General features: G+C 36.6%; 1 protein-coding gene across 4 annotated transcripts in view; it reads right to left on the bottom strand.

Annotated features, from left to right (window-relative positions):
• Positions 1 to 26,132, bottom strand: part of TRPM6 (transient receptor potential cation channel subfamily M member 6) — a 95,177-nt gene that overhangs the window by 33,843 nt on the left and 35,202 nt on the right. For 3 of the 4 annotated variants that reach the window (XM_052700866.1, XM_052700864.1, XM_052700865.1), the window contains exons 7-23: positions 25,759 to 25,930; positions 24,376 to 24,550; positions 23,272 to 23,395; positions 22,379 to 22,451; positions 22,163 to 22,263; positions 16,534 to 16,668; positions 15,966 to 16,019; positions 13,752 to 13,892; positions 12,972 to 13,106; positions 11,783 to 12,063; positions 10,582 to 10,810; positions 9,927 to 10,082; positions 7,492 to 7,626; positions 6,576 to 6,704; positions 3,372 to 3,623; positions 2,290 to 2,464; positions 658 to 772 (exon numbers count right to left, since the gene is read on the bottom strand). In XM_052700866.1, coding sequence (XP_052556826.1) covers positions 658 to 772; positions 2,290 to 2,464; positions 3,372 to 3,623; positions 6,576 to 6,704; positions 7,492 to 7,626; positions 9,927 to 10,082; positions 10,582 to 10,810; positions 11,783 to 12,063; positions 12,972 to 13,106; positions 13,752 to 13,892; positions 15,966 to 16,019; positions 16,534 to 16,668; positions 22,163 to 22,263; positions 22,379 to 22,451; positions 23,272 to 23,395; positions 24,376 to 24,550; positions 25,759 to 25,930 — 2,582 coding nt within the window. Of the gene's footprint in view, positions 1 to 657; positions 773 to 2,289; positions 2,465 to 3,371; positions 3,624 to 6,575; positions 6,705 to 7,491; positions 7,627 to 9,926; positions 10,083 to 10,581; positions 10,811 to 11,782; positions 12,064 to 12,971; positions 13,107 to 13,751; positions 13,893 to 15,965; positions 16,020 to 16,533; positions 16,669 to 22,162; positions 22,264 to 22,378; positions 22,452 to 23,271; positions 23,396 to 24,371; positions 24,551 to 25,758; positions 25,931 to 26,132 lie in introns of those variants that run through there. The other variant, XM_052700867.1, reaches the window with a different exon arrangement.

The raw sequence follows: 26,132 nt of genomic DNA, 5'->3' as shown, positions 1-26,132 counted from the left end.
TGAATATTAATCACTACAATTCTAGCATAGAAATTTTTTCAACCTACAGCTGACTTCCCCAAAAATGCTATAATTCTAGAAAATTAACTACTTGGGTTACACTGTTCTTTACTAATATTGACACAGAACTTGAATCACTTCAATGGTTTCCTTGCTAAAACTCAAAAGGTTAGAATCATTATAAAGACATTAATAAAAGCCTCCTACTCTGGCATCAGATATTAAAAAACAGATAGTTCAATACACTATGGTTAGATTTCAATTCTAGACCACAGAAAATGGCATGGAACAACAGGAATTTTCAAATTTCAAAAAGGAAGAGCGTGCTCCTCCAAAGTTGTTACTCCCTTCACTTATTATCTGCTAATTTACATCTTGTGCTATCTTGTGATGAACATTATATAGGCTGTCAGTGCAACAAATACAATTTCTAAGAACAAAGGACAAATTATTTCAGAGCTGAATTAAAGTTGCTTATTTGCCAAGAAGAGTTGTCCACTGTCAGATTCTGTTCAAACCATAAAACAATCAACACAGAAGTGTTGGCAGAATGTCTATTATTTGTCTTTGGATGGTTGGGGTGGGATTTGTTGTTGTTTTTTTTTGTTGTTGTTGTTGTTTTGTTTTGTGTTTTCAGTAATATAACATGGTACTTACTTAAAGAAAGCAATGAGTAAGTTGACCATGATGATGTACTGCACAAAGAGGTAGACAGCTTGGAGGAATGGTGTGAGGAAGGAGCCAGGAGGACAGTCTTCATTGGTTTCACAGACTGGAAGGGAAAGACATACAGCATTAGCAAAAAAAATCAAAGCAGAGCACAGCAAGGACATATGCTGCTCCTTTGCCTTAGTAAAAACCAATTTGTCCTTGGTAAATTCCACAAATGTAGGTTGTCAAAAGCCTACCTCCACGTAAGGAAGATAGGAGAGCTCTTCATGATCCTACTCCCTCATAGCTTATGCTGTAATTTAGAAGTTCTAGGCACCATTTCATAAATATCAGTTATTATACCAGATATCACAACATTTTGATAAGGGGAAAGATAGTATAACTGCAATATATTTGAGAGATTGTAAACACGTAAACTGAAAGTGATCCTTAAAGCAACTAATCTTTAAAGCTAGACACAAAGCTTTCAGTGACTATGTGGAAAAAATACAGCTGCAAGACTGTTTTATCATTACTGAAGTATTAATCCTTTATAGCCTCAGTAAAACCAAATTAATTCATGTGCAAATGTACACGTGGCAATGGATATTTTTGATGTATTACAGAAACTAAGAGATCCCTCCTGATTTTTTTTTTTCCAACTGTCAAAATAAAAGTTTTCCAATGTTAAGAATTTTTTAATCAAAGTGACCTCTGACAAAGTTAAAAACACGTTTATAACACACCAGCCCTAAACTCAGGAGATACTTTACAGCATACAGGTTCATTAGAGAAATCATCTCTGAAGTTTCAAACTTCAAAAAGCGTAGCATTACTAAGTGATTAAATGAAATAAATAGTGAAAATTAGTGCAGCACTTTTATTAAAAGTATTTTGATTTATACAACCAATATCTGTCAAGTGACAATTTCAGCAATGATAACAGATGTTACTTCCTTAATTATTTAAAAGAAATAGGCCTAAGCTGAACTATATATCCTAAATATCTATTTCTATATGCATACTTTCTTTTTTATTTCAAAGACTTAGTAGTAGCATCAGAGTGCTTTCTATCTGTTATAACGAAAAATTACTGGAGTGACTGATTCTTCTGCCTTATTGAATCAAGGTCAATGTCATAATCAAGAACGCAACATCTTTCCTATTCATTTAATCTATTTATTTTTATGCTTAACTCGTTGATCTGCTTAAGAAGGATGCCAGGTACCTCACCATGGTGAAAAAACATTTTCCTTTGTTCTCTTTCCTTTTTTCTTTCCCCTTATTCTACCTCCCATTACGGCAACTTTGCTATCTTTTCTCTGAAAGATCACTAGCTTTTAACTGTTCTGTCACAAGCTCATATAACTGCCAAATACTCTCATCAAGATTTAGCTTATTATTAGTCCTTAAGTGCTCTGCTCTGAGCCTTGTAATATGCTTCATTTCAAAAGCTAAATTTGAAAGATTTAAAGTTTAATCTTCATTTTATACAAATAAACAAATATTTTCATCTGTAATCATGCAATTGTACAAATTAAGGCTATTTGTATTTTGGACTCAAAAGTTTTTGAAAAAGAAGAAATCCAATGTGAGGTCAAAACTTATCAGTCCAAAGTGAACATTTAAACTACCTACCATCTATTTCTGCAGCATAGACCTCACCAAACATCATCCAGTAGGGCTGAAATACAATATCTCGTGCCAGAGACCAAGAAGGAAGTTCTTCTGGTGAAAGGATTGCCTTTCGTGAGACGCCAAAACTCAGCAGAACTATGGCCATCATAATCACAATATAGAACATGTTTGCTGTCTAGGCATTGAAGAATTAACTGTATTAATTATATGTAATTTTTTTACACATATATACATGCAAATACATTTTAAAGAAGATAATCAGTTACTGCTTTTACCAATAGGAATACAAAAACAAGGTCAACAATCTAATACACTGGAGGAAATAAAAACATTTTCTAGAGGTTAAAATCTTTCTGGACTAAAAAGACCACAGGTCCTACTTGCTGCTCAAATCTTTAAGATCTTAAGTAAGATCTGAAAATTGCAGAGGCCTTGTGATGATGCTTTTCATCCATGGTATCTTTTTCCAAATTGAAAGTAAGGAACAGCAGTTAAAATGATTTTGCCTTCTAACACTGAATCAGAATTACTATGCAAGACAGAATATAAAAGTATTAATAAGATAGCTCCCAAGATCCGAGGGAAATTACAGTGGGAATCTGCATAGGTCCCTCAAGACTAGTCAACAGTTCAGCAGCAGTTCAGATACCAAAAGAGAAAAAAAAATTAACTTTGATCTCAGAGAAATTTTGCCAACTAAAAATGGAGTATAATTATTTGAATCAAAATGTAAGATAATAATGAGGCAGTTTCCAAGAGCCAGGGGAATTATCTATAGTAATGAGCCTATCTGCAAGACATGGTGATTTTTCTTCCTCCTACTATCAGGCTGGATCAGAAACTCAACTCAGATACAACCCTTCTCTAAGGAACTAAGTGAAAAAGGCTTCTGTGAATAAATTGAAAGCTGACTGTCAAGTCACAAACAGAAAAAATCATGCTAGTTTCAGGTTATGCATTCACTGTGAGTTATTAGGTAACATCTCCTTTGACCATTGCTCTTTTCTGTCACTGCTGACCTTCACAGATATCTCAGTAGATGTCATGAGTGCAATAAAATTGTTCCACAGTATAATACTTACCATTTTCCCAATCATTGTCAGATATGGGCCAGCATGCTGATTCACAGCAAAAAGATCAAGGAGCCGGGCATACCAAAATATTATATCCAAGCAGTAAAGTAGCCGCCCTACTGTTTGAACAGGGGGCTCAGACCAGCGCAAGCCAAAACCAATCACAAACAGGATGATAGCTAACGAATCAGTAAAATTCCAGTATTCATAAATCCACACCTTCACTTTCTGGCGGAATTTTCCAGGTTCTGAGATAAACACCTGAATAGAATGTGGTAGAATGTGTAGAAAAGAAATCCATGAAAATCACATTCTTTAATTTTCTCTGTCTGAACTGTTTTATGATGTTTGAAATCTATCCTTTTTTTCCCCCTCTTTTCTCTACTTTTTGCAGACCCACAAACAACATACTGCAATTCAATCTTCACTGAGGTTTAGATTTAATCTATAGTATCATATAACTCAAATATGACAAGACAAATAAGATCGATATTCTTGGAATAGCAAGTTCTAAGCCTGTACCCAGACACTGAAGAGTGTGTTCCTCAGTAGAAAACAGCAAGGAGAATGGTTATGCAAATTTATCATTATAAATTAATTAGTATTTTCTTGAGGAATGGTTATGACCTGCAAAAGACCTTTCCAAGGCCCATAATCATGGAAAAATATCAACCTAACCTCAATGGAAAAAAAAATTAAGTCCTCTTTTTTCAGACCAAAAATGCAAAGCAAAACCCTTGCATTGCACCAAGGGCACATTTAAAAAAAGAGTGCTGGCAACTAGCAAGGTAAAGAATGAAATGTTTGCTCCTTGAACTGTGAGGTGCCCCAAAGGGATTTTAGGCTTCACTGAGCAAATGTGTGAAGTGGAATCTTTGGGAGGCTGTAAATAAAATCTTTGCACAATGCATGAATGAGACCAGTAATGTAGTGCTACGTAAGGTCATACTGATAAGTACCAAGTGAAAGAAAGATTTTTAAACATTATGCCCTTATCCTGCAATAATTTATACATTTGAACATTCATGTAAGCAAGTGATCCTACTCAATTCAGCTGGAGAAATTCTCATGAGAAACTAGCTGAAGAATCAGGATTTAAGGCTTTAACCATTATTTGATACAAACTAGAGAAATAAAGGCTTGTAGTTACATCTAATCAGACCCTCAGCAGTTAATCTGATGGATGTTAGACACATCATCCTATATAGTCTTTGATAGTTGGCCAGAACTAGTACACAGACAAAGGAAATCAGGAAAAAATGAATTCCAAAGTCTTCAATGAATGTTAATTCAAGAAAGAAGACCTGGTGCTTCCACTTCCGCCTATCAGCACAGTGCAACAACACAACAGTGATCTTCAAAGTTCTTGACTTTGGTATTCATATTCTCTTTTTCATAGATTTCATATTCTCTTTTTTTTTTCCCCCATTTATTTCATATTCTCTTCTTTTTTTTTTTCCACTTATACAATCCTTGTACAGTTTTTTTCAATTTTTTCTCAGGCAGCCATAAAAATTCTATGCTATTCCCATACTAAAATATGCTCATATACTACTTAAATATTCTCATATACTCTGAGAAGCTTGTTTCAGTGCTCTGTCATCCAGAAATTAAAGAAGTTCTTTCTCATCTTCAGATGAAGCTTCCTGTGTTCCAATCTGCTGCTGGAGAGGAGCTCTGCGGAGAGGGACCTGGGTGTCCTGGTGGATGACTGGTTGGCCATGAGCCAGCAGTGTGCCCTTGTGGCCAAGAGGGCCAATGGCATCCTGGGGTGCATTAAAAAGAGCATGGCCAGCAGGTTGAGGGAGGTGATCCTCCCCCTCTACTCTGCCCTGGTGAGGCCTCATCTGGAGTACTGTGTCCAGTTCTGGGCTCCCCAGTACAAAAAAGACAGGGATCTCTTGGAAAGAGTCCAGCGGAGGGCCACGAAGATGGTGAAGGGCCTGGAGCATCTCTCCTATGAAGAAAGGCTGAGTGAACTGGGTCTGCTCAGCCTTGAGAAAAGAAGACTGAGAGGGGACCTGATCCAGGTCTATAAGTATCTAAGGTGTGGGGGGCAGAATGGCAAGGCTGGACTCTTTTCAGTGGTGAATGGAGACAGGAAAAGGGGAAACGGCTGGAAACTGCAGCATAGGAAGTTCTGCACCAATGTGCACAAGAACTTCTTTACAGTGAGGTGACGGAGCACTGGAACAGGCTGCCCAGGGAGGTGGTGGAGTCTCCTTCTCTGGAGATGTTCAAGACCTGCCTGGATGCCTACCTGTGCGACCTGCTGTAGGGAACCTGCTTTGGCAGGGGGGTTGGACTCGATGATCTCTGGAGGTTCCTTCCAACCCCCACAGTTCTGTGATTCTGTGATTCTGTGCTCATCGCCTCTGTTGCTGGGCACCATCAGAAAGAGCATGGCCCCATCCTCTTGATAAGATTCCCTCTCAATCCCTTCTTCAAGCTAAACAGTCCCACATCCCTTATCCTTTCCTCATATGCTCCAGGCCTCTAAAAATCTTTACACTGCTCCACTGGACTCTCTCCAGTAGTTCCCTGTCTTTCCTCAACTAGGGAGCTTGGGCACAGTACTCCAGAAGTAGCCTCAACACAGCAGAGCATAAGAGATGGATAACCTCCCTCAATAGGCTGCCACACTTTTCATAATGCACCCAGGATACTACTGGTCTTCTTGGCCACAAGGGACACTGCTGACTCCTGGACAACCTGTTTTCCATCAGGACACTTAGGTCCTTCTCCACAGAGCTCCTTTCCAGCATATCAGCCCCCAACCTATACTGATGCATGCAAACCAGTTTGACTTGGTAGAAAGCCTTAGGTTACTCTAAATATTACATTGATAACACATTCAAAGTGATATTTTCAGACAAACTTCATATTCATTATAGGAAATCTAACAGTTTAGTTCTCTACACTGGGGCTCAAAATCCCAATTTTGCACAATTATTTTCAAAAAAGCTGTACAATAACAGTGGCTTACCCAGAAAAAAAAGAGATTTAAGGACAACCTTTAAGATTTATTTTATAAGCCCAAGTAAAGATCTTCATATTTTAAAAAATCACAGAAATAAAATTGCCCTATGCAATTCTTTCTTCCACTAAATTCCCTCCAATGGAAAACTCAAGGTTTGGCATTCTCTAGACAGTTGTATTTTGTTGTTTATAATATATCTTTATTGTAAGGGAAGTTTGAAAGGAAAAGCTTACCTCTCTGATTTTTTCAATGGCAGTGCTGAAAACATAAATAATAACAAGCCACTCCTGCACACTTGGTCTTGGTTCCATCTTCACCAACACAGTGTAAGTAAAGAGCATGAGAAAGGCCATGTATGCCATCTAAAAAACAGATGGTATATTATTCAGATGCATGAAAAAATTTCTGCAGACATAATAACAAATGATTACCCTGAGTATAACCAAATATACTTTGAATATAATATATTCAAACAACTGGAGAACTTTAAAATTTTTGAGTCCAGCTCTTTAAAGCATTTTCTGGGGAAACCTAAAAATCAGCAAACTTGTGCTTTGGTGCTCAAAAGATGGAAACAGAAAATGAACTACTGCAGTGCATATTCAGTTAGGCCCCAATCACAAAATATGAAATAGACTATTATCCATCTTTCTAACTATCTACCTATCTTTCTGTATAGATATTATTATCTGCACACTGTTAATTGAATATAAAGGCAGTACATTTATCCTGACCAAGTAGCCATTCTCAAAGTCAGTGTGAATCACAAATGGTTTGTAAGTGCCTTCTAAAATATAAAAAGAACAAAATCAATGGCAAACATACTGTAAAGGTATCAAATCATGCAATAAATATATCTGAGGTTAAAAACATATAAAGTAGTTGACTTATAGGATTTTTTTCCTTTTTTTTTTTTGTTTTGTTTTGTTGGGTGTGCTGTTTCTATGCTTTTTTCAATAGCAGCTACGTGATTTTAGCTGAAAAGATTTTCATGCAATTGCGAGATTGCAAGAGAAATATTCACATCTTTTCCCACTCCTCCCCACCAGTTAGTCCATGCTGGGCAAAGAACAAGAACAAATGGCATCAAGTAGTACTTTAGAAATCAAGGAGAATTTTGGAAATCTAAGTTTTTGTGCAACGACAAACCGTGTGAAACCAGAATTTGACAATCGGTGCATTGTAGAACTCATAGATTTTTCTAGTGCCAGTCAGGTTTCCCTGTGCGTCGTCTACTTGACTTTCATCAGACGTCTGAGCTACCTTCTCCACATCACAATCTTTCTTTAAAAGGAAAGAGCATTTTAAAAGTAAGAAACCATAGCCTATGACAGCAAAGGTTGTGCTATGTTAGCAGAACACACAAATGTTTATGCTTTGTTCAGAATCCGTAAAAAATTACTCTAGCTTGATTTTATCTTGTTATAACCATTTCATTACCTTCAAAGCTTTTCTACTATAAATACCTCTTAGTATTTGCTCTTATGATTAACAGGTAGAGATCAGCAGACCTAAACTTGGTCCTGTTTCTGACATATTTCTCGTTTCAGCAAGACCTTTAAAATACAGACAAGTAGCAACTTCTATTTGACTTAATTGTGTTGTCTAGAAACCCACTCACATATGTGTGCCATTACGAAGCAAAGAAATAAGTAGCCTATTTCGGTCCATTGTACACAATCTAAATATATTTGCACATAAAATGTCAGGACAATGAAGTAATAAATATGAAATCCAGTTGCTATTTTTGATATATTATATGCCTCATTAGAAGATGAAGACAAAACAAATATTCTGTCCCAAAATCTGCTTAGAAAAAAAAAACATAATTTCTTCCTCAGCAAAATTAAAGGAAAAAACAAATCATTCTACGTTCACAGTTTGACACATGTACAAGAACCCTTCTCATGACACAAGAATTTGAGTTGCTGCAGACCCATAGCAGCAGACAGCTGGGAAAAAAAAAAAACAAAAACAACCAACAAACCAAACAAACAAACAAACAAACAAAAACCCAATAATAACAGAAGAATTTGAAAGGAGTTTCAAGAGATGAAATGGAGTACCCTTACGAAACTACAGAGAGATAATAGCTGGTCAAGACGGGAGAAACCAAACTACTTCATTTTACTTTGTTTTAGTGTTAGTAAACTGTCTTGGCTAATATTGATGCTAAGACTTAATGTTAGTAGACACCCACAGCATAGCATTTTCAGGACCTGGAGATCTATGTACATTACACAACTCCTCCTTGAATTATGGGCAGAAAACTAAATATTTTTCCATCATCTTTGATTCAGAAAAGTAATAAAACGGAGAAACTGATATACTGAATCATCCTGACATACTCTCACCAGAACCTCTCTAAGATAAACGAGAACTTGTCCCATGAAAGACTTCAATATCCAAGAAAGTGGAATTTATAACTACATGTAAAAAATGTTCTATGTGTCACATGTACACTGATGAAATGATCTATACTTTTTTCTACTATATTTCATATTAGAGTATTTAAGAAAACTAGGCCAGATTTCTGTTTTAAACAACTGTCTGTATTAGAATTTAAACCTATTGCTAGTTTAGAAGGGAAGCAGCCTTTGTGGGACATGTGAAAAAAGTGCTGCACTGCCTTCCACCAGACTGCAGGGGGTCCTGAAAGCAAGTAATTAAAACTCACCTTTTGTCTGTATCATAGCTGCTACCTAACCCCATAGAAAGCTCTTTCTGAGCTGACTATATTAGACAGGCACTGCAGGGAGTAAGAGATTTGAGCAGTTTTCCACATCAGAAATAAAAAACACAGGTGTGGCATTAACAGATCTGCAATTCTGCAGCAAAAGCCCTAGACAGTAATCCACTCTTATTTTATGCAAATTGAAAGTGAACTGAGAAGGTCCAAGGCAACCCATACCTTGCCTTCTGTAGGAAGAGCAAGACTGCCTGACACATTTCACTTGACAATCATGTTTTCACTGGTCAATGCTTTATCAACATTGATGTGTAGGAATTTCTCTGTGTCTGATATCTGCCTCACACTGAAAAATTCTAGATGATTTTAATTCAAGGAATTGTGAAAAAATGAGGAAAAAGGACAAACAACACTGCTTAGCAGAAGCCTGGAGGAATTCAGATCTTAATGGGAAAAATCTTCACCTATGCTAGAGACTCTCTACATTCAAATCCAAGGAGTTTAGTGCAAATACAAGACCCCATAGAGTGTTTCAGTACTAAGTTTATGTGACCAAACCAAAAGCACATTATGCTTTAAATAATATGAAGACTTAATTAGACTCAAGAGACTGAGAATTAGAGATACCTTTGAATAAAGAGAGTAGAGAGTTTATACCCTAAAATAATAGCAAAATTGACTGACAGTTATAACTTCTGTACTCCTGTGAGTTTAGGAATTATTTTCTCAATATGAGCAGTGCAGGACAGATTAAGTGACTTGCCAAAGGTCCATTCAGGTTCTGCCCAAACCAGGACTCAAAGCCCTACTTGAGAATCTGGTGCCATTGTTTCCATCTGAACGTTCCTCCCTCATTCAACAAACAGACATAAATGACTGCTTGTCACAGACTAACCAGAGACAGGACATCTTTAGTGCTGGCTGGGCTCTGATCACCATGGTAGCATGTGAACTGATGGAAGTCTTGAGACTGAGGCACATGAGACATTTCAGCCTTGCTTTTAAACTCCAGCATCAAGATAGTGGGAGGCAGGAGAATACTTATAATGACCTAAAAGAGGAATATGAGATTCAGGAAATTAATTCAGTAGTGAAAGCATAGTCCTGAGGCCAAAGATTACCATGCACAGAGATAGCAAAATGGTGGATAGCAAAGAGCTACTGCATGGCCTGGGAAGGAGTCACTACAGCAGGAACTGCCACATCACACTCCTACTGTCTGTGAAGAACTACCCACTGCTCTAGATTCTCAGAGAACCAGCAATGCAGTGCAGTGAGAGTAGGTGGGGAGGGATTAGAGGATGCTGAGGAGATGGGAACAGAGTCAACTCAGAATATGCATTCACCTTCTACTCCCCAACTTGCTTTTGCAAAGGAGTAAAACCAAAGCAAACACTGTCCTCCCTTCCCCTGTCTTTCTTTTCTTTCCCAGATTTGCACGGTCCAATCCATGCTCAAGCATATCTACATTGGACTAGTTCATAACCATGCAGACACGTATAAAGCATTTGAACAGTGTCTAAGTGCTCAGAAAGTTAGAGTGATGTTACCTTAAACCAGGAGTTCTTCCGCATCTTCAGACGTCCCATCCACATATCAGTCAGCAGCATCTGTGTACAAGTATGAGACACAAAAGGCCGAAGGCCCACAGACACTGCCAGTTTTAAGCATGTTGAGTTGCTCCAGTTTTTCAGCTCATAGGTCAGCAACTTCATGGCCATTTGTTCATTTTGTTTGAATGCTTTCTCCAATATATCTAAAGCAAGCTGCCCAAATTCCCTAGAACAGAAAAGAATTATCAGTCACAATAACAGGGACCTGTCAAAACTCAGAATTACTACTGCAAAGAGTTCCATTAACTAAAGTTCAGTGAAAAATCACAGTATGTCTTCTCCCACTGCTCACATTGCTTTATCAATATATAGAGTAAAAAATAATTTGGGGGGTAAATGTAATTATTTAGTTCTAATCATAGACTTCTGCGACATCTTGTTTTCTAATTTTTTTATTTGTTTTGTTCCTAACCTCATTCAGTGATCAAAATGGATCCTATAAAATGCTGTGCATTTCCTTCAGCAACTCATCACTGTGAGGAAGCAAAGCAGACAGTTGTAAAAACCTCTTCTATTACAATAGTTCCTATAACATTTTTGTTGAAGAGACTCCGCCAGAAGATATACCTTCCTTTAAATTAAACTTTGGACTTATACACGTAACAAGCCAGCACAATTTACTGTACTCTGAATTGGAAGAATTATAGTTACAAAGCCATAGGAAACCCTGAAATGATATAACAAACTTGAAGAAAATTCTTGGACTTCATTTTTCATTTACTCAGATATTTCAAGAAAATACTTCCTTTTATGTGTTACACAAAGCAGGACTTAAGGACTGGTTTTACTTTGCTTATTACCAACTGTTAGCACTGGTTTGAAAAGTTTAATACAGTTGTACCATAATGGCTTTTTCACACATAAAGCTGATAAGGAAAGCCACAAAGGAAATTTCAACTTTCCACTTAACCATTTAGCAGTGAGATATGTATTTCTCACCCATATTTTCATTTTCAACTGTGCAACTAGATTACATGCTAGTAGATTTCCCTTAACACTTGATTAGACTGTGCACTAATACAGAGCTCCACTGTACGTTATAAACAATGCACAGCTGAAGGTATTTTACACTCTACAGTCTGCAGAATCACTAATCTTAAGCACTCCTTGTGGATTAAGAAAAAGGGAGAACTCATACTTTGAGTACTTCTTAAGTTCTTCTGAAGTGTCATCCATCATGTTGCTCTGTTTAGCTTCGTGTGCCATTGCCCTGTAGAGTTTACAAGCCACAACCGCTTTGACCATGGCTTCCTCTCCGTGCTGCCAGAAGAACATCGCCATCTTCTGTCTTCTCATTAAAACTGCCCAAACCAGGAGGTCATTATAGGGGTAGATAAAACCAGATGACTCATAGTTTTCTGCAAATTTTATATTCTCTTTTAATTTCTTCTTAGACTTATGGAAACCAGTTGATTTTTCCTATAAATTTGTTTAAAAAAAAAATAAAATAATAAATCTCTGTGAATGGTTGAGGCTCATGTAAAGAAAACTGCAAGCAAACCCAAATTGCAAATAGCCAAGTGTTTGGTTTTCACATATATCTAAGTCATAAACCATAGCTAATATTATAGTCAGATTACTAGTGCTAAGAAGGGATAACATCTGCAGAGGAAAAACACTCCTCCCATTTACTGCCATCCCTTGTTTCCAGTCCCTGAAACACCAAGATACTACTTTTATGTACTTGAGTCATGGCATGAGAAAAAGCAAGAGGAAAATCAAATGTAGCCAAAGGACTTAAAATAGTTAAAGTTACTTTTCACTGTCTGCCACACATATAGTGTAGAGTTTCTACACATTCCTACCTGAGTATTCTCTGCTAAAGGCAAAGAAAGTCTTGCTAAAGTGAGTTCATCCTAGCTCAGTTCTAATAAAGCCAATTGAACTCATTTAACTTCATGTTTACATATCAGGTATGTAATACCTATGTGGTGACCTTTGCTCTTTTAACATTCTTTCCTTGATAGAAAATATTGTTGCCATTTTCGAGATATCAGAACTGTATCTCTTAGTGCAGTTACTTTTATAAGCAATCCTGAGAAAAAACAGGGAAAATCAGAAAATTCCGACTGCTATTTCCAAATATGAAGAATTCCAGCCACAACCGAATGCCATGGATTTTATTTACTTTAGTGAATAAAAGCCCTTATCCAGAAGTGGATTAAGGTCACAAAGTATCATGGGAGGAGTACGTTACTTTATAAAAAATAGGCAATAAAAACTTAAAACAAAGTAACAGCCTGCAAGTACATGTCTTCAACAAATCTTTCAGAAAACTGATCAGTAGACCAATTAGTTCTAAGAACAGTTCAGAACAATTACATTACCTTGCATTTGTAAGGTTGTGCTGTTCTGAAGAACTGAGAATGCAAGGTATTTTCAGGAGATCCCATTCTGCTACCCATCTGATTGCTCTGATGAAGGGAATGAGACAGGTTCTGCGAAAAGCTGGAGAGCACTCTCTAGATGAAAATGCAGACCACAAAACACACACGCAAAAAATCAAATTAGGGATGAAATTTATTCATTATTTATTAGTAATAAATTATAATTAGTAACCAGTATTTAATGCTGGTTTTGATGGTGCCTTTGAGTTATTCAGAGATTACTTGAGTCAGCCACCATTGTAACTACAGTAGCAGCACATACTGTCAAGATAAAAATGGCCTGTTTGACATTTAATTTTGTAATTTAAATCATACATATATCTCTAATTCTCTGAAAGATGACATACATATTTCCCCAATAACACACAGTCATCTACACAGAGCTTTTGCTACAATTGAATCGCCCAAACTGGATATTTTTCCAAATGCCTATCTTTATGAAAGGTTCCACAAGTTCTTTAAAAGACAAAAATTTCCCTGAACTTTTTGCTGACCATTTTATGCAAATGATAGCATATCTAACATTTTGTCTAGATATCAGGTGCATTTGCCTGGTCCATTTCCAATCTCTCCTCAGCTGACAAGTTTATAGACCTGTCAAGCATAGAATATACTTAACTTATGGTCTTCAAACAAACCACAATGACATCCTGAGCTGTTTTCAGGTGTCATGCTATGACTTTTCTTGGCTCCCCATGGTAAGCATTTCACAGAATTTACCTTGTGCTTTCTGCAGAGATTATTGTACAGAACTCGGAAGTGTTTCCTTGTGTAGCTGCTTCGATAAGCTTCCCCAAGGAGATACTCTATCACCAACCCAACATCAATCAAGGATATCCTATTATCTGAGGGAAGTGTGCTCTGAAACACCAAATGTCACAAGAATTTCATGATGTTATTATATGCAACATTCAACACCTGTTACTATGAGGGAATTCTGGTAGAAGGTGCAACTGACAGCTCTGGCATCTGTCAGAAAGAGTACACATTCTTTAGGCATGTGGAATTTCTCTGAGAAGGAGAAAATAAGGCACACTGATATTTTTAGCCTAAAATTGTGACATCTGCTGTACACTGCATACATGTCACACAGGGACATACACAAGACCAGCTGTATTCAATGGTGAGAGTAATTTACTTCAGAATACTCACTGATACCAGACAGACTGATAAAAATATTTTTTTCTGATAACAAGAGACAACTGGCATTGTACAATTTGCTCATTAAACCAATTCATTAAAAACAAAGTAGTAGATGATGAATATATTTAATATTGTAGAGTAATTCCAGGAGGCCGGAGTCTCTTGTAGAGGCTCAAGACTACCATGACAACTAAAACAAAAGCTTCACTTCCACATTCATTATATGTATCTTCCAAGTCTGTCACCACTTGTGTTTAAAACACCACTGATTGCCTGCTTACATTAAGTGCACTTCCAAGACACAAGCTTTGTGACAAATTATTTGAAAAACAGGTTATCTGTCATATGGATGACAAAGATTATCAGCAAAACCTTAAACCATAACTCTTGGATATGAAAAATGGGCATTCCTGTACAGCATCAGAGGTTTTACATATTCCCAGCAGTCTACACCTCTCTGACTGTGAAAAGCCATTTTCTTCATTAGGTTGAGCTTTTTTCAGGAGACTTCACTGACTTCTCAGGATAACCAGTTAATGCTATCCATTCCTGAGAACAAGGGGCACCAACAAACACACTGAGTATTCTGGGGCATATCTCACAGGATAGGGCTTGACTTGCTCTTAATGCTCTGGCATTAAGGGATAGACCAGTATTTATGATTATCTGTATCCGTAGGTACTGCTTTGCATGAAAAAAAAAAACATATATATTATGCTTGTAGGGCAAGCTGCAGTGTATTTCTGCTCAAACACCAGCAACAAAGCTGGTCACATTAATGGAGAAAGTATCTCTATTCTTAGAGTGGAAAGGTAGAATATATTTTCAAGATTGTGACTCTCTCTCTTCACCACATAAATTAGACCTCAAATATTTCCATCAGCATGGGAAAGGACAGCTTGCCATAAAAATCAGAACATGCTGCACAGCAGCATTAACATGAAGGTTATCTACAAAAATAAACTTAACTCAGAAATCCAAGATAAGATGAGATAAGAGATGAGAGATAAGATCCGAGATACATGAAATCAGAGGATTCTGCAAGCAGACATCTTTGGGTTTTTTTGTTGTTGTTTGTTTTTGTTTGTTTGTTTTTTCTTTCTTATCTTAGTATTCATGCCTTAGAAAGAATTAGCCAATTAACACAGTGTTGTATCTCGGCATTTCCTGTAGTGGAGACTAGATGCAAAAAGAACTGCTCATCTTTTCCTGACTAAGCAAAGCTGTCAGGTATAATAGATAATGGTAATAAAAAATAAATTAAATGTAGCTAAATAATAAGGCTTCCACTGAACTAATTCAGACAGAGCTCTGTGCAGTAGTCATCCACTGCCACCTTCTGTTCTTCAGGACTCTGCAGCACATTAATATATACGTTGTCACAACGTCTTTCTGTTACTGCTTAACAAGGAAAATCTTTCTTTAGCTTTAGGGGGAAAAAACTTGACAGCAGTAAGTATAATTATTGCACTAATTTACTAAATCTTTTGTGCAACCACTTCATAATGTCATTTCAGTAATTCAAGAAATAGACAGTCTGATCTATATGAACTGCCAAGCTTTGAAATTAAGGTACTGGACTCTGGGGAAAATGCAGTGGAAGGTTAGTTAATTGCTTGGGGGTATTAGTGGGATGAGGATAAAACTATTTAGTAGATAAAGGGTTTTAGTAATGAATCCATCGTTTCTACTATTTTGTATTCCCCAGTATTGTCTAATAGCAGGGTACCAGTGGACACTGAAACTTTTAAGTTACTATTTTAGCTCCTCAGCTTTTCCTATATCCATTACCTGTTTCACATCTCGAATAAGGTGCTGCAAAAGTAAATTGGATGGTCCTTGTTTCTGTTATGTAAAAAGAAAAAAAAAAGTAAACCAGCATGTCTCTCTACATTTGAAAATCAAAGAAGCTTGAAGATCTTCAGAATACACCACTGTGATTCATTTTCTTCCACAAACCTATTCAAAATAATTGATCATCAATCTGCAGCACTTCCACAATCTTCAATCTTGACATATGCTAAAAAGAAGCAAGTATAACTTTGGTTAAATAGCATACCATTTCCAGCAAGATAATCATACATCAAATACCAGACTAAAATCAGAGTATACTTTTCATAAGCTTCAAGTGAATATTCAGTCTGGTTTAAGTCAATGAACTGAAAAATAAAAAGATGGGACACATTCTTCATTAAAAAAAAAAAAAAAAAAAATCATTGAAAAACATTAATTTCCATTTTTTTTCCAAAGCCTTTTGTAAAAAATGTGGGCAAATCTCTTAAGCAGAACAGTAATCTTTCTACATATTTTTATCCAAAGTCATCTGTGTGCCTTCTGTAAGGCCTTCTGTAATACTCACTGTATTGTAGAGCTCATCCAGACGAGATATGGTAAGAAAACGGTGCATGTTCACTCCATGCTCTATTAACAGCTTTACAAAATCCACACGGTCCATCACTAAAGCATCCAGCATTGCTTGTTCCAATGCACCAACCTTGAGAAGGACAGAGACAGAGAGAAAGCCTGGAAAACCATCTTATTTTGGAGACGGAAAAAAAAAAAATCCTGAACTGCTGAGAAACTCTTTATCACAATGATTCATCTTTATGTGTACTTCCAGCACACAGTATGAAAGAAAAATATGCTGGAGGAAGCATCCTCACAAAAAAATCCAGTAGTGAGGGGGAGTACAACAGAGTCTCATAAACCCACTGTCTCAAAAAGGACTTTTACAGAAGATTATACAACCAAACTTGGATAAAACACATGAACACAAAGATGATCAGGGGGCTGGAGCACCTCCCATATGAAGACAGGCTGAGGGAGCTGGGCTTGTTCAGCCTGGAGAAAAGAAGGCTGCAGGGTGACCTCATTGCAGCCTTTCAATACCTAAAGGGAGCCTACAGACAGGAGGGGAATCAACTCTTTGAAAGGGTTGATAACTGCAGGACAAGGGGAAATGGTTTTAAGTTGAGGGAGGGGAGATTTAGGTTGGATGTCAGTGGGAAGTTCTTTACAGAAGAGTGGTGAGGTGCTGCAACAGGCTGCCCAGACAGGTTGTGGATGCCCCATCCATCCCTGGAGCTGTTCAAGGCCAGATTGGATGGGGCCCTGGGCAGCCTGGTCTAGCATTAAATGGGGAGGTTGGTGGCCTTGCCTGTGACAGGGGGGTTGGAGATTCATGATTCTTGAGATCCTTTCCAACCCTGGCCATTCTGTGATTCTGTGATTCTGTGATTCTGTAATACTATACTCTACAGTAGGATAATACTCTCCTACTCTAATTCACTTTAGAAGCTAATGTATGATAATGCTTCAGGCAGAAAGAGAGCCACTTCAAGGTACTGTATTTCAAGATCTCTCTGTAGAATTTTAAGTCCTCTAAAGCAGATTTCACATATGAGAGAGAATCTGGACTAGGATAAGGTCTCTAAAAGATGCTGCAGAACAGAGCTGTACCTACAACACTGTTCAAATTTTGAAACACTATAGTCACATTACCTGCACACAGCTTAATGGGATTTCTACATGCAAAATAGCAAAGGAGCTGGATATATGAGGAACACATAAGAAGATATCTGCAGAACTTAGATACACAGAAAATGCAGTGCAGTGAGCAGAATGAGAATGATGGCACTCAAACAGGACAGGTGCAAAGTTGGAATGCAAACGTACTCTCTTCTGTGCACGTACTCAGTTTCATGAGTGTGACTGTATAAGATAACCAGCAAATGTTATAAAAGTGAAAAGAAATAACTTCATAGAATCATATCATAGAATCACAGAATGGCCTGGGTTGAAAAGGACCACAAAGATCATCTAGTTTCAACCCCCTGCTATGTGCAGGGTCACCAACCACCAGACCAGGCTGCCCAGAGCCTCCAGGGATGGGGCATCCACAGCCTCCTTGGGCAACCTCAGCGTGTCACTACCCTCTGAGTGAAAAACTTTCTCCTAACATCTAAACCTCCCTGTCACAGTTTAAGACCATTCCCCCTTGTCCTATCACTATCTAGCCTTGTGCAGTGTTCCTGAATTACTCGTACTTCTTTCAGAAATATCTCAAAGTCTATTCTTGTATAAATTTCTTGGAGCAGTTACTCCTTGCACTGAAAGTTTGACTGCTGAGGTTTACAGCAATCCAGTAACTCCTAGAATGATACTTTTTGTTGTAAAGTCCATTCCAGACTGAGATTAGCTTTAAGCAGAAACGTAGTTACAGCTGGTCATAATCCTTACTTCTCAACTTTTAAGACCAGAGTGCTAAAAAGAAACGTCCACAATTTCTGCATAGTCACACACTTCCTTAAAGCACTTAAATGCACAGAAAAATACTATGTCTGCATGAATAATCACTCGCTTAAACGGATGATTAAAAATGTGTTCAAAAATTCCAACATCCAGCTGCAGTAATTGTGCACAAACTGTATACCCTTACAATTGCACTGGCTGAATGAGCATCGAGGTCAAAAAAAACCAAAAAAGACTTGCATATATATGTTTTGTCTTTTTTACAATTTGTGAAGAAAATACTGTTATTTAAGATTGTTTTCTCCTTGTTGAAAGAAAATTTTCAGGAATATGCTTCTTTGCAATTTCTTGATGGAGAAGCAAAGAGAGGCATGAGGGTTGTTTATTACAAGTTCTTTAAATCTTACTTGAAGAGGAGAATGTATTCATTATTTGAAAATGACTTTTCATTCAAAATGGTGCCAAACGAATGTACTGAAACAGATAGGAACACACAGACAGATCTTTTTTGAAACACATCTGAAGCAGAGGAGAGAAGCAGGGGAGAAAATCCATGATGATCAAGGTGCAAAAGAAACATGAAAAGGCATAAGGTTATTACAGACACAGTAAATGGATTCACTGCCTCATTCCAAACTACACAGTGTAGTGGGAAAGTTCCTACAACAAAGTTTTCTTTAGGGCAAATAAATCTAAGGAACTGTGTCAAATTAATCTGACAGTAGAAAAGATTTTAGAAGTCATGAGTAAAATGGTAGCAAATTGTCAGTACGGTGCTTCCCACTCTCAGGAAGCAGGGACAGCTGAAATTAGCCCTACTAACAGCATAATAGAAGATGGTAGAAAAGTATGCTAATTTTTTAAAATAAACAAAAGCTGTCAATCTATGTATGTTAACATTGTCAGAACTTTCTAAGGAGAAATATAATTAAAATATGTTATGAAACACCAATAATAGAGACATGGGTAAATACAATAGAATAAAAGAAAGCAAGACATTTATTTCATAAAATGAAATCATAACTACTAGAATTTTTACCTGGATATTGAGAATAAGGCTTTCTGACTATCACAGCATATTATCTCCATAAACTATGTTAGCAATGACTTTCTTAAAGGAGTTCTAAATGAATTATGGGGTCACAAGGCAGAAGGTCTTCTAGTTGACTAACAGCTAACCACGTGGCAGGAAGAACGGACATTGAGAAAATCCCACATATTGAATACTGCTTTGGCAAAAAATACTCGTAATAGCTAAACTGGTTGTGAAAAAGAACAGAAAAATCTCACAAAATTTGGGTCAACAAACCAATCAAAAAAGAAAAAAAAAAAAAAAAAAAAGATGAAATTTAATATTGGCAATCATGAAATACTGTGCACTTGAGTAAAAAAAAAAAATAATCCACTTGCACAATATCAGCCTTGAAAGTACCTCAGAAAATTCTCAGTGTACAGATACTAGTCAATTTATTTATGCTTAAATTAATGCAGAATCATATAAAAATATTTCTATTTCACCAAATATCTCAACAAAGAACCCCATCTTGAATAGCGGGTACACCACCAGTTAGTTTACTGACATTCAGGGACTAAGAAACTGTTACTCATTATTCCCCACATCCCAAAGAAGAGATGGCATCAAATGAAATTTTCACACAGCCAACAATCATTGACATCTAACATTCTTAGTTTAAGATCTCAGCCTTCCCTCTCAACTTTGTATATCAGTTATATTAATTTACAGCTCAAAATAGGTTTAACCTGCCACATATATAAATATGAATGAATGATGCAGACCCACAGGCCTTCTTAGAATACATCTTCAGACATAAAAATGGCAAAAGCTTAATACTTTGGCTACTACAATAGCATAGAATTTAAAACAGGAAGAATAGATGCTGTCTGTTCTTCCTCAATATCTTACACAAATAGTGCAAATAAAGTTTATCAATATCTTGCAGTGAGACTGAAGAAATGCCAGAATAAATGCAAATAAAGAAACATACATGTTATAAAACAGATCTTGAATGAAGATACCAGAAAAAAATCAGTTCCCTTTATAGGGTCAAAGCATAATAGCATATTTAAAAAAAAATTAAAAAAAAAAAAAAATAATTAAGGCAAAAATATGTACACACACTTGTTTATGCACAAATCTTTTCCATATCTTCTTTTTTGTATCTCATAAAAACAAAAGTTTCTGTTGCACAAATACTATTAAGGTTATGTGGTCAATCACTCAAAAGCTATCACATAATTCATCACCATGAATAATGGTACAATTACTCACTGCACAATCATATACAGTGTTTTCCTAGAGGGGAAACCAGCTCACTCAATTCACACAGTGAATGATGCTCACTCAGCAGGCAGCTATTCAACATTTTGATCTAGTCTTATGGTTTCAGACTTGGATCACCCTTTATCATTTGCACACTATTCAAATACCAAAAAATAACTGGGAAAATTCCTTCTTTATTTTTCAGCGAGCACTGAACACCGTTCTTACCATTGATTTTTTTCCTCAAGATTATTCTGAGATCACCAACACTTCATGGATAGTGAACCGAGCCCGAAGAGGAAACAAATTTAATTCACAGATGCCCAAACATCTCAAGCATAACAGTCACATATCCAGCTCTGTATACCACAGAGTTGTATCAAAAGGGATATAGAGTGCACTGAAGATGTATAAGAACTAGTGACCAATAAATTCAAGCCTTTTTTTTTTGTTAAGTGATCAACTTGGTCAGTTAGCAAAATACATATATTCACTGTTTGTTATACCAAATTTAGTCTGGAAAGTTCTCAGAATAGCAAAATCAATATTGTAATTCTTAGAGGGCAAAACTTACTTAAAATGTAGTTTTGGGAGCTCCAGATGTCATTTCTTTAAGAAAAAATTTACTTTTGAAATCAGTGGGAAGTCCCAGCACTCTCAGCATTTCCTAATAGGAGAGATATTCCAGTTTCTTAATCGTATTTGTGGTCCCATGTTGGACTCCTTCTAGTAGGTCCACATCTCTCTTGCACTTGGGGACCCAGAAATGGACACAGTCCAAGTGCAGCCTCAGCAGTGCCTCAGTAGAGTGGGGAGGTCACCTTTCTGGATCTGCTAGCAGCACTGCCCAACACAGCTAAAAATACTGTTAGGCCTTAGCCTGCTAAATGGCAAGGGCTGCTGACTCATATTCACCTTGGTGTCTGCCGGGTCTTTTTCTGCAAAGCTGAGCCACAATGCCATATTAACAACAGTTTTTTCTACCTCTCAATACCATATTCAGTATTGATCCTGGAAGATCCTAATTTCCTAGATCTAGGAAAACAGAGACAACACTCCTTCAGGAGTTTTAAGTCTTTCAGGAAAAAAATGTACTCTGGAATACAAAGAAATGTCCATGACAATCAGATATTGTCAACACAGGCTTGAAAAATATACATCCAGACAGATCACTGAAGCTATTTTGAAAGGCTAGCAGTGAAAACCATAGGGATTTTAGAAAGAATCTCTTTTCTAGGTAAATACAGCACTTGATTCTTCATGTGATGCCCTCTGCATTTGAACACTTTGAAGTTTTAAGGACAATGACTCTCCAAAATCAGAGATCATAACTCCAGAAGACTGAATCCAAGCACCATACCACTCCTTAGCTAAAGCCTGACAAATGCAAATTATGCCAAATCAGTCACCACAACAAAATGTAAAGACACTGTGAAAAAATAAAATATAAAAGTACCTTCCAGTGTTGTCCATAAACCAATATATGTTTCTTGGCAATATCTAGCTGGTTCCAAGCCAATGCCAAATTCAGCTGATCTGATGCAGACATATTTGTACCTAGGAAACAAGTAAAAAAACCAGCAGTTTGCACGATCAATATTATTCCTTTGCTTTGGAAAGGTAAACTGACAAGACTGCATGTCAGACAAGAACTGTATTTTCAAATATGTACCTTTCAGGAGTGCAGTTAGAATTGACAAATCAATGTCTTGATGTTCTTCAGACTCCACATCAAGTACAGTTATCTGTTAGAATTGCAAAAGTACACTATTTGAGGTGTGATTATTTCTTCTTGGCTCTGGTAGATTAAATCATACACACCAACATAAACACTGGCAAAGCCCAGACTAATTTTCCTTTGTTTCAGAAAGGAAATGTACCATTTTGCATGTAATGCAATAGCATCCAAGACCAACTGCCATCAACCTACTGCATAATAACATGAGTCTATTTCTTTCCAATTAGCTTTAAAGCTCTGAAATATAAAAATGCAATATGATAAATAACTACTCAGCTTCCAAGTAGAGAACAGACACTTCAACAAATTAAAACAAATAATAACAAAACAGAATGGATAGTTTTCATTTTAGTAATCTCTGTCATTATTCCTAAAACAAATATTTGGCAGCCCTAAATGTGCTCACAAGTCACTAAACATGCCAGCATATTTTGAAAATCCCTATGCTCTGTGACAAAATCAAGCACAATACTATTATGAGTAGAAGAATGGATATAAACACTTCCAAATTACAAAGAAAACACTACTAAATGATTTAAAAAGTAAAAATTACTTTATCTTTCTTGTGAAAATAAAGATGCCTAGCCTCAACTAAAATCAGAAAGGTTGTCATTTCATAAGCAGCCATTGAGATTTCCAAAGTTAACTCCTAAGAAGCATCTGTGGAGCTGCCTAAGATATAAATCAGCACAGACTCTTTTGTGTCACTTTTATTTTAGGGATAACATTATTACGTTTACAACTGTGGTATCAATCAAACACAAAAAGGGCAAAAAAGATTACAGCAGATGAATATATTGTAAAGTCAGAGCATGAATCCCACTCACAGACTTTCTGTGCTCCATGCATTCCATCAAAATGTGAAATAGATGACTGGACTGTTTCTGTCCCAAACTAAACATGTTTTGAATCATTACTAAAACCTCCTGCTTCACTTGAGGGCGCAGCTCCCTGAAAAAGAGATACACAAGCTACAATATTACTGGCTACTTCTTCCCAGTTCAAACAACATCTAAGGAAGAGGAGAAAACTGTGCTGAGCAGAGCTGTCTTATTGCTTCCTTCGTCCAATAAAAGAAGGTAAAGATATCCTATAACATCAATTATTATTTACACAGACATTTGCTCTGATCATACATACTGGAAATAAAATAAATGAGAAGTTAATTTTCAAGGGACTGTCTGTGCATATAGAGCAAACAATCACTAAAATTTTAGCAATCATCTTCATTCCTTCGTATTAATTTATAAATAAATTCAATTCCTCATTATTTGTTTATTAATCTTAATATATCTTTTTTTTTTTTTCTACACCCATTTTCCCCTTATTTCTGTCTGCTAACATTGCTGTTTATATTCTTCTCTCCTGTTCAAATGACCAGAAGTTCTTTTTAAAGATCAAGAAATATGGAAGGAAAAGAAAGTGAAAAAACTTCTCATTGCAATGTGTTAGAGAAAAATAGTATGCTCAGAAAAGGATATTAAGATTACAAATAAATTAGTAGTGCATATATAAAATGAATAACTGAAGCTTACTAAATTGTCATCTTTTAGTTGGAACAAATCCAGTTTTGTTTCTTTTTAATTAACTTTTATGTAAATAGCCCTTTTGACTTTCACAAAAAAAAAATTAATTTGCTACACAAGTTCACAAATTTATTTATTTTCATTTTGCATACAAAATTGGCATCAGAATGGGTTTAATGTAGAGTCCGCAGCTAAGAATTGCACTGGAGGTGACAAAACAATCACAACAAGAATTACAAATACAGATTAACACTGGGTTAATCAAAGCCAAACCCAAGGCACATCATTCTTCTTCCTACCTACAGTCCTCACAGCCTACATTCACTATTAGAAGCATTAGAAATCATCTCTGTGGTTTGGGCATTTTTAGATCACCCCCAGCATGGCAGATCATGCACTACTCACCCTGTATCACCCGTATGTTTGTGGGTGAAAGCCAGAATATCAGCAGCTCTGCCAGTGCCCTCATAGACCACCACAGGGACAGGTGGGCTGGTCCTTACATACTCCCACACCACTGGAATCACACTGGCATCTCCTTCCACCACCAATCCAACTACGGGTACACCTTGGCCCATTCCTGTTTCAAAACACACCTACCAGTTACAACTAGGTCTCAGTTGTGCACACAAAAAAACCACATCATCAGGAGATAAGATCATTGCCGGACAGATTATACATGATGGAGTCTCATAGTAAGTACGTAGTTCAACACATAGGAAATCATGTGTCCAGCATCTCTTGTCTGACCTAATTTTTCTATGAATGATTTTCACAGTACACAGTGATGGTGCTTTAAAGGTGACCCATAACCTTTTTGTTACCTGAACAAACAGAAAAGTAGTTTGGTAGATTTTTTTAAGGATTTTCTCAAGTTGTACACCAGAGAGTATTCCTCTTAATAATCTAAAATAAATTTCAAGAAAGGTGCGATAGAAATAAATTAAAAAAAATAATAATTCTGATTTAGAATTTCTCCTAATATGAAAAAATGTCAGAGATTGATTTAGAAGTTCTAAATACAAAACATTAAAAACTGAGTAGTCTCTAAATACAATACTTACACAGATAAAGAAAACAAAGATTCAATATAACAATTCAGCTAATGTTTTTTTAGCATGCTAAAAGATTTAAATCATTGTAAGAATGAATTTCCACAAATGACTTATACAATCTAGTCCATAAAAGGAAATACTCATCTGCATAATAATTATTTCCTTGATAATTTCTATTCTACAATTCAATAACTGCATAGGCAAACAATGGAACTTACACAACCTGAGAAACAGAAACACTAGATGTAAGCATTCCTTTTGCAATCAGTCTTTGCCTCTGAACATGGGGAGGTCACAGTGACAGACTTTTAATGAGGTTAAAAGTAACAGATGACTGTGTTCTCTCCACCTGGCAAAACTACCTGGTGCTTACATAGAGACTATGCAAAACTGTGCATGGTGAGCAAACAGTCAGTGGTCATACTATGGACAAAAGACACGCTAATTCCAATGCATAAAGCTTCATGAGAACACTACTCTTTCCATTTTTCCTGATACTCACAATTTGAGAAACATGCACTGGGCAACTTTCAACCACAGTGAAATCCATCACAAATGAATTGCAGAATCATTTGCATTGGAGAAGACCTTTAAGATCAGTTTAATATTAACAGTTACACCATTAGACCATGTCCCTAAGCATCACACACAAGAGAAGATGACAGGAAATGTTAAGTACCTCCATGACTTTTTAGACAGGGTTTTCTGTGATAAAGCTCATGGCAGTACTTACTTGTGTGTATTTTTTGATGTGACAAATACTTCTCCAGATTCCTCCTGAGCACCATTTCATTCCCACACTTGCCTACTGTCCCATCATCTACCATTAGAAAATGAGAATGCATGCTGTTGAGGGTACTTAGTTTGCTGAGGGGATTTCCAAGAGTTTGGTACAGGCAAACTACCTATAAAAAGCAAAATAAAACGTTATTCACAGAAACCAGCAAAATATCATGTTGCCTCATCTGTGTGTATTTCTTCATCATATCATAGCCCAAAGCAATCATGCTTTTTGTTGCTCAAGTAACAACTCAAGATCACATAATATGATCTTAACAGCAACAGTGTTTATAGCCAGAAAGCAATTCTGATTAGGCAGACTTGCAG

This window comes from Tympanuchus pallidicinctus, unplaced genomic scaffold (genome assembly GCF_026119805.1).
Source record: "Tympanuchus pallidicinctus isolate F22 unplaced genomic scaffold, pur_lepc_1.0 scaffold4, whole genome shotgun sequence".
NCBI classification, from domain to species: Eukaryota; Metazoa; Chordata; class Aves; order Galliformes; family Phasianidae; genus Tympanuchus; species Tympanuchus pallidicinctus.
Note: the sequence above shows the minus strand (reverse complement) of the source record. Positions and strands in the feature narration are given on the sequence as shown.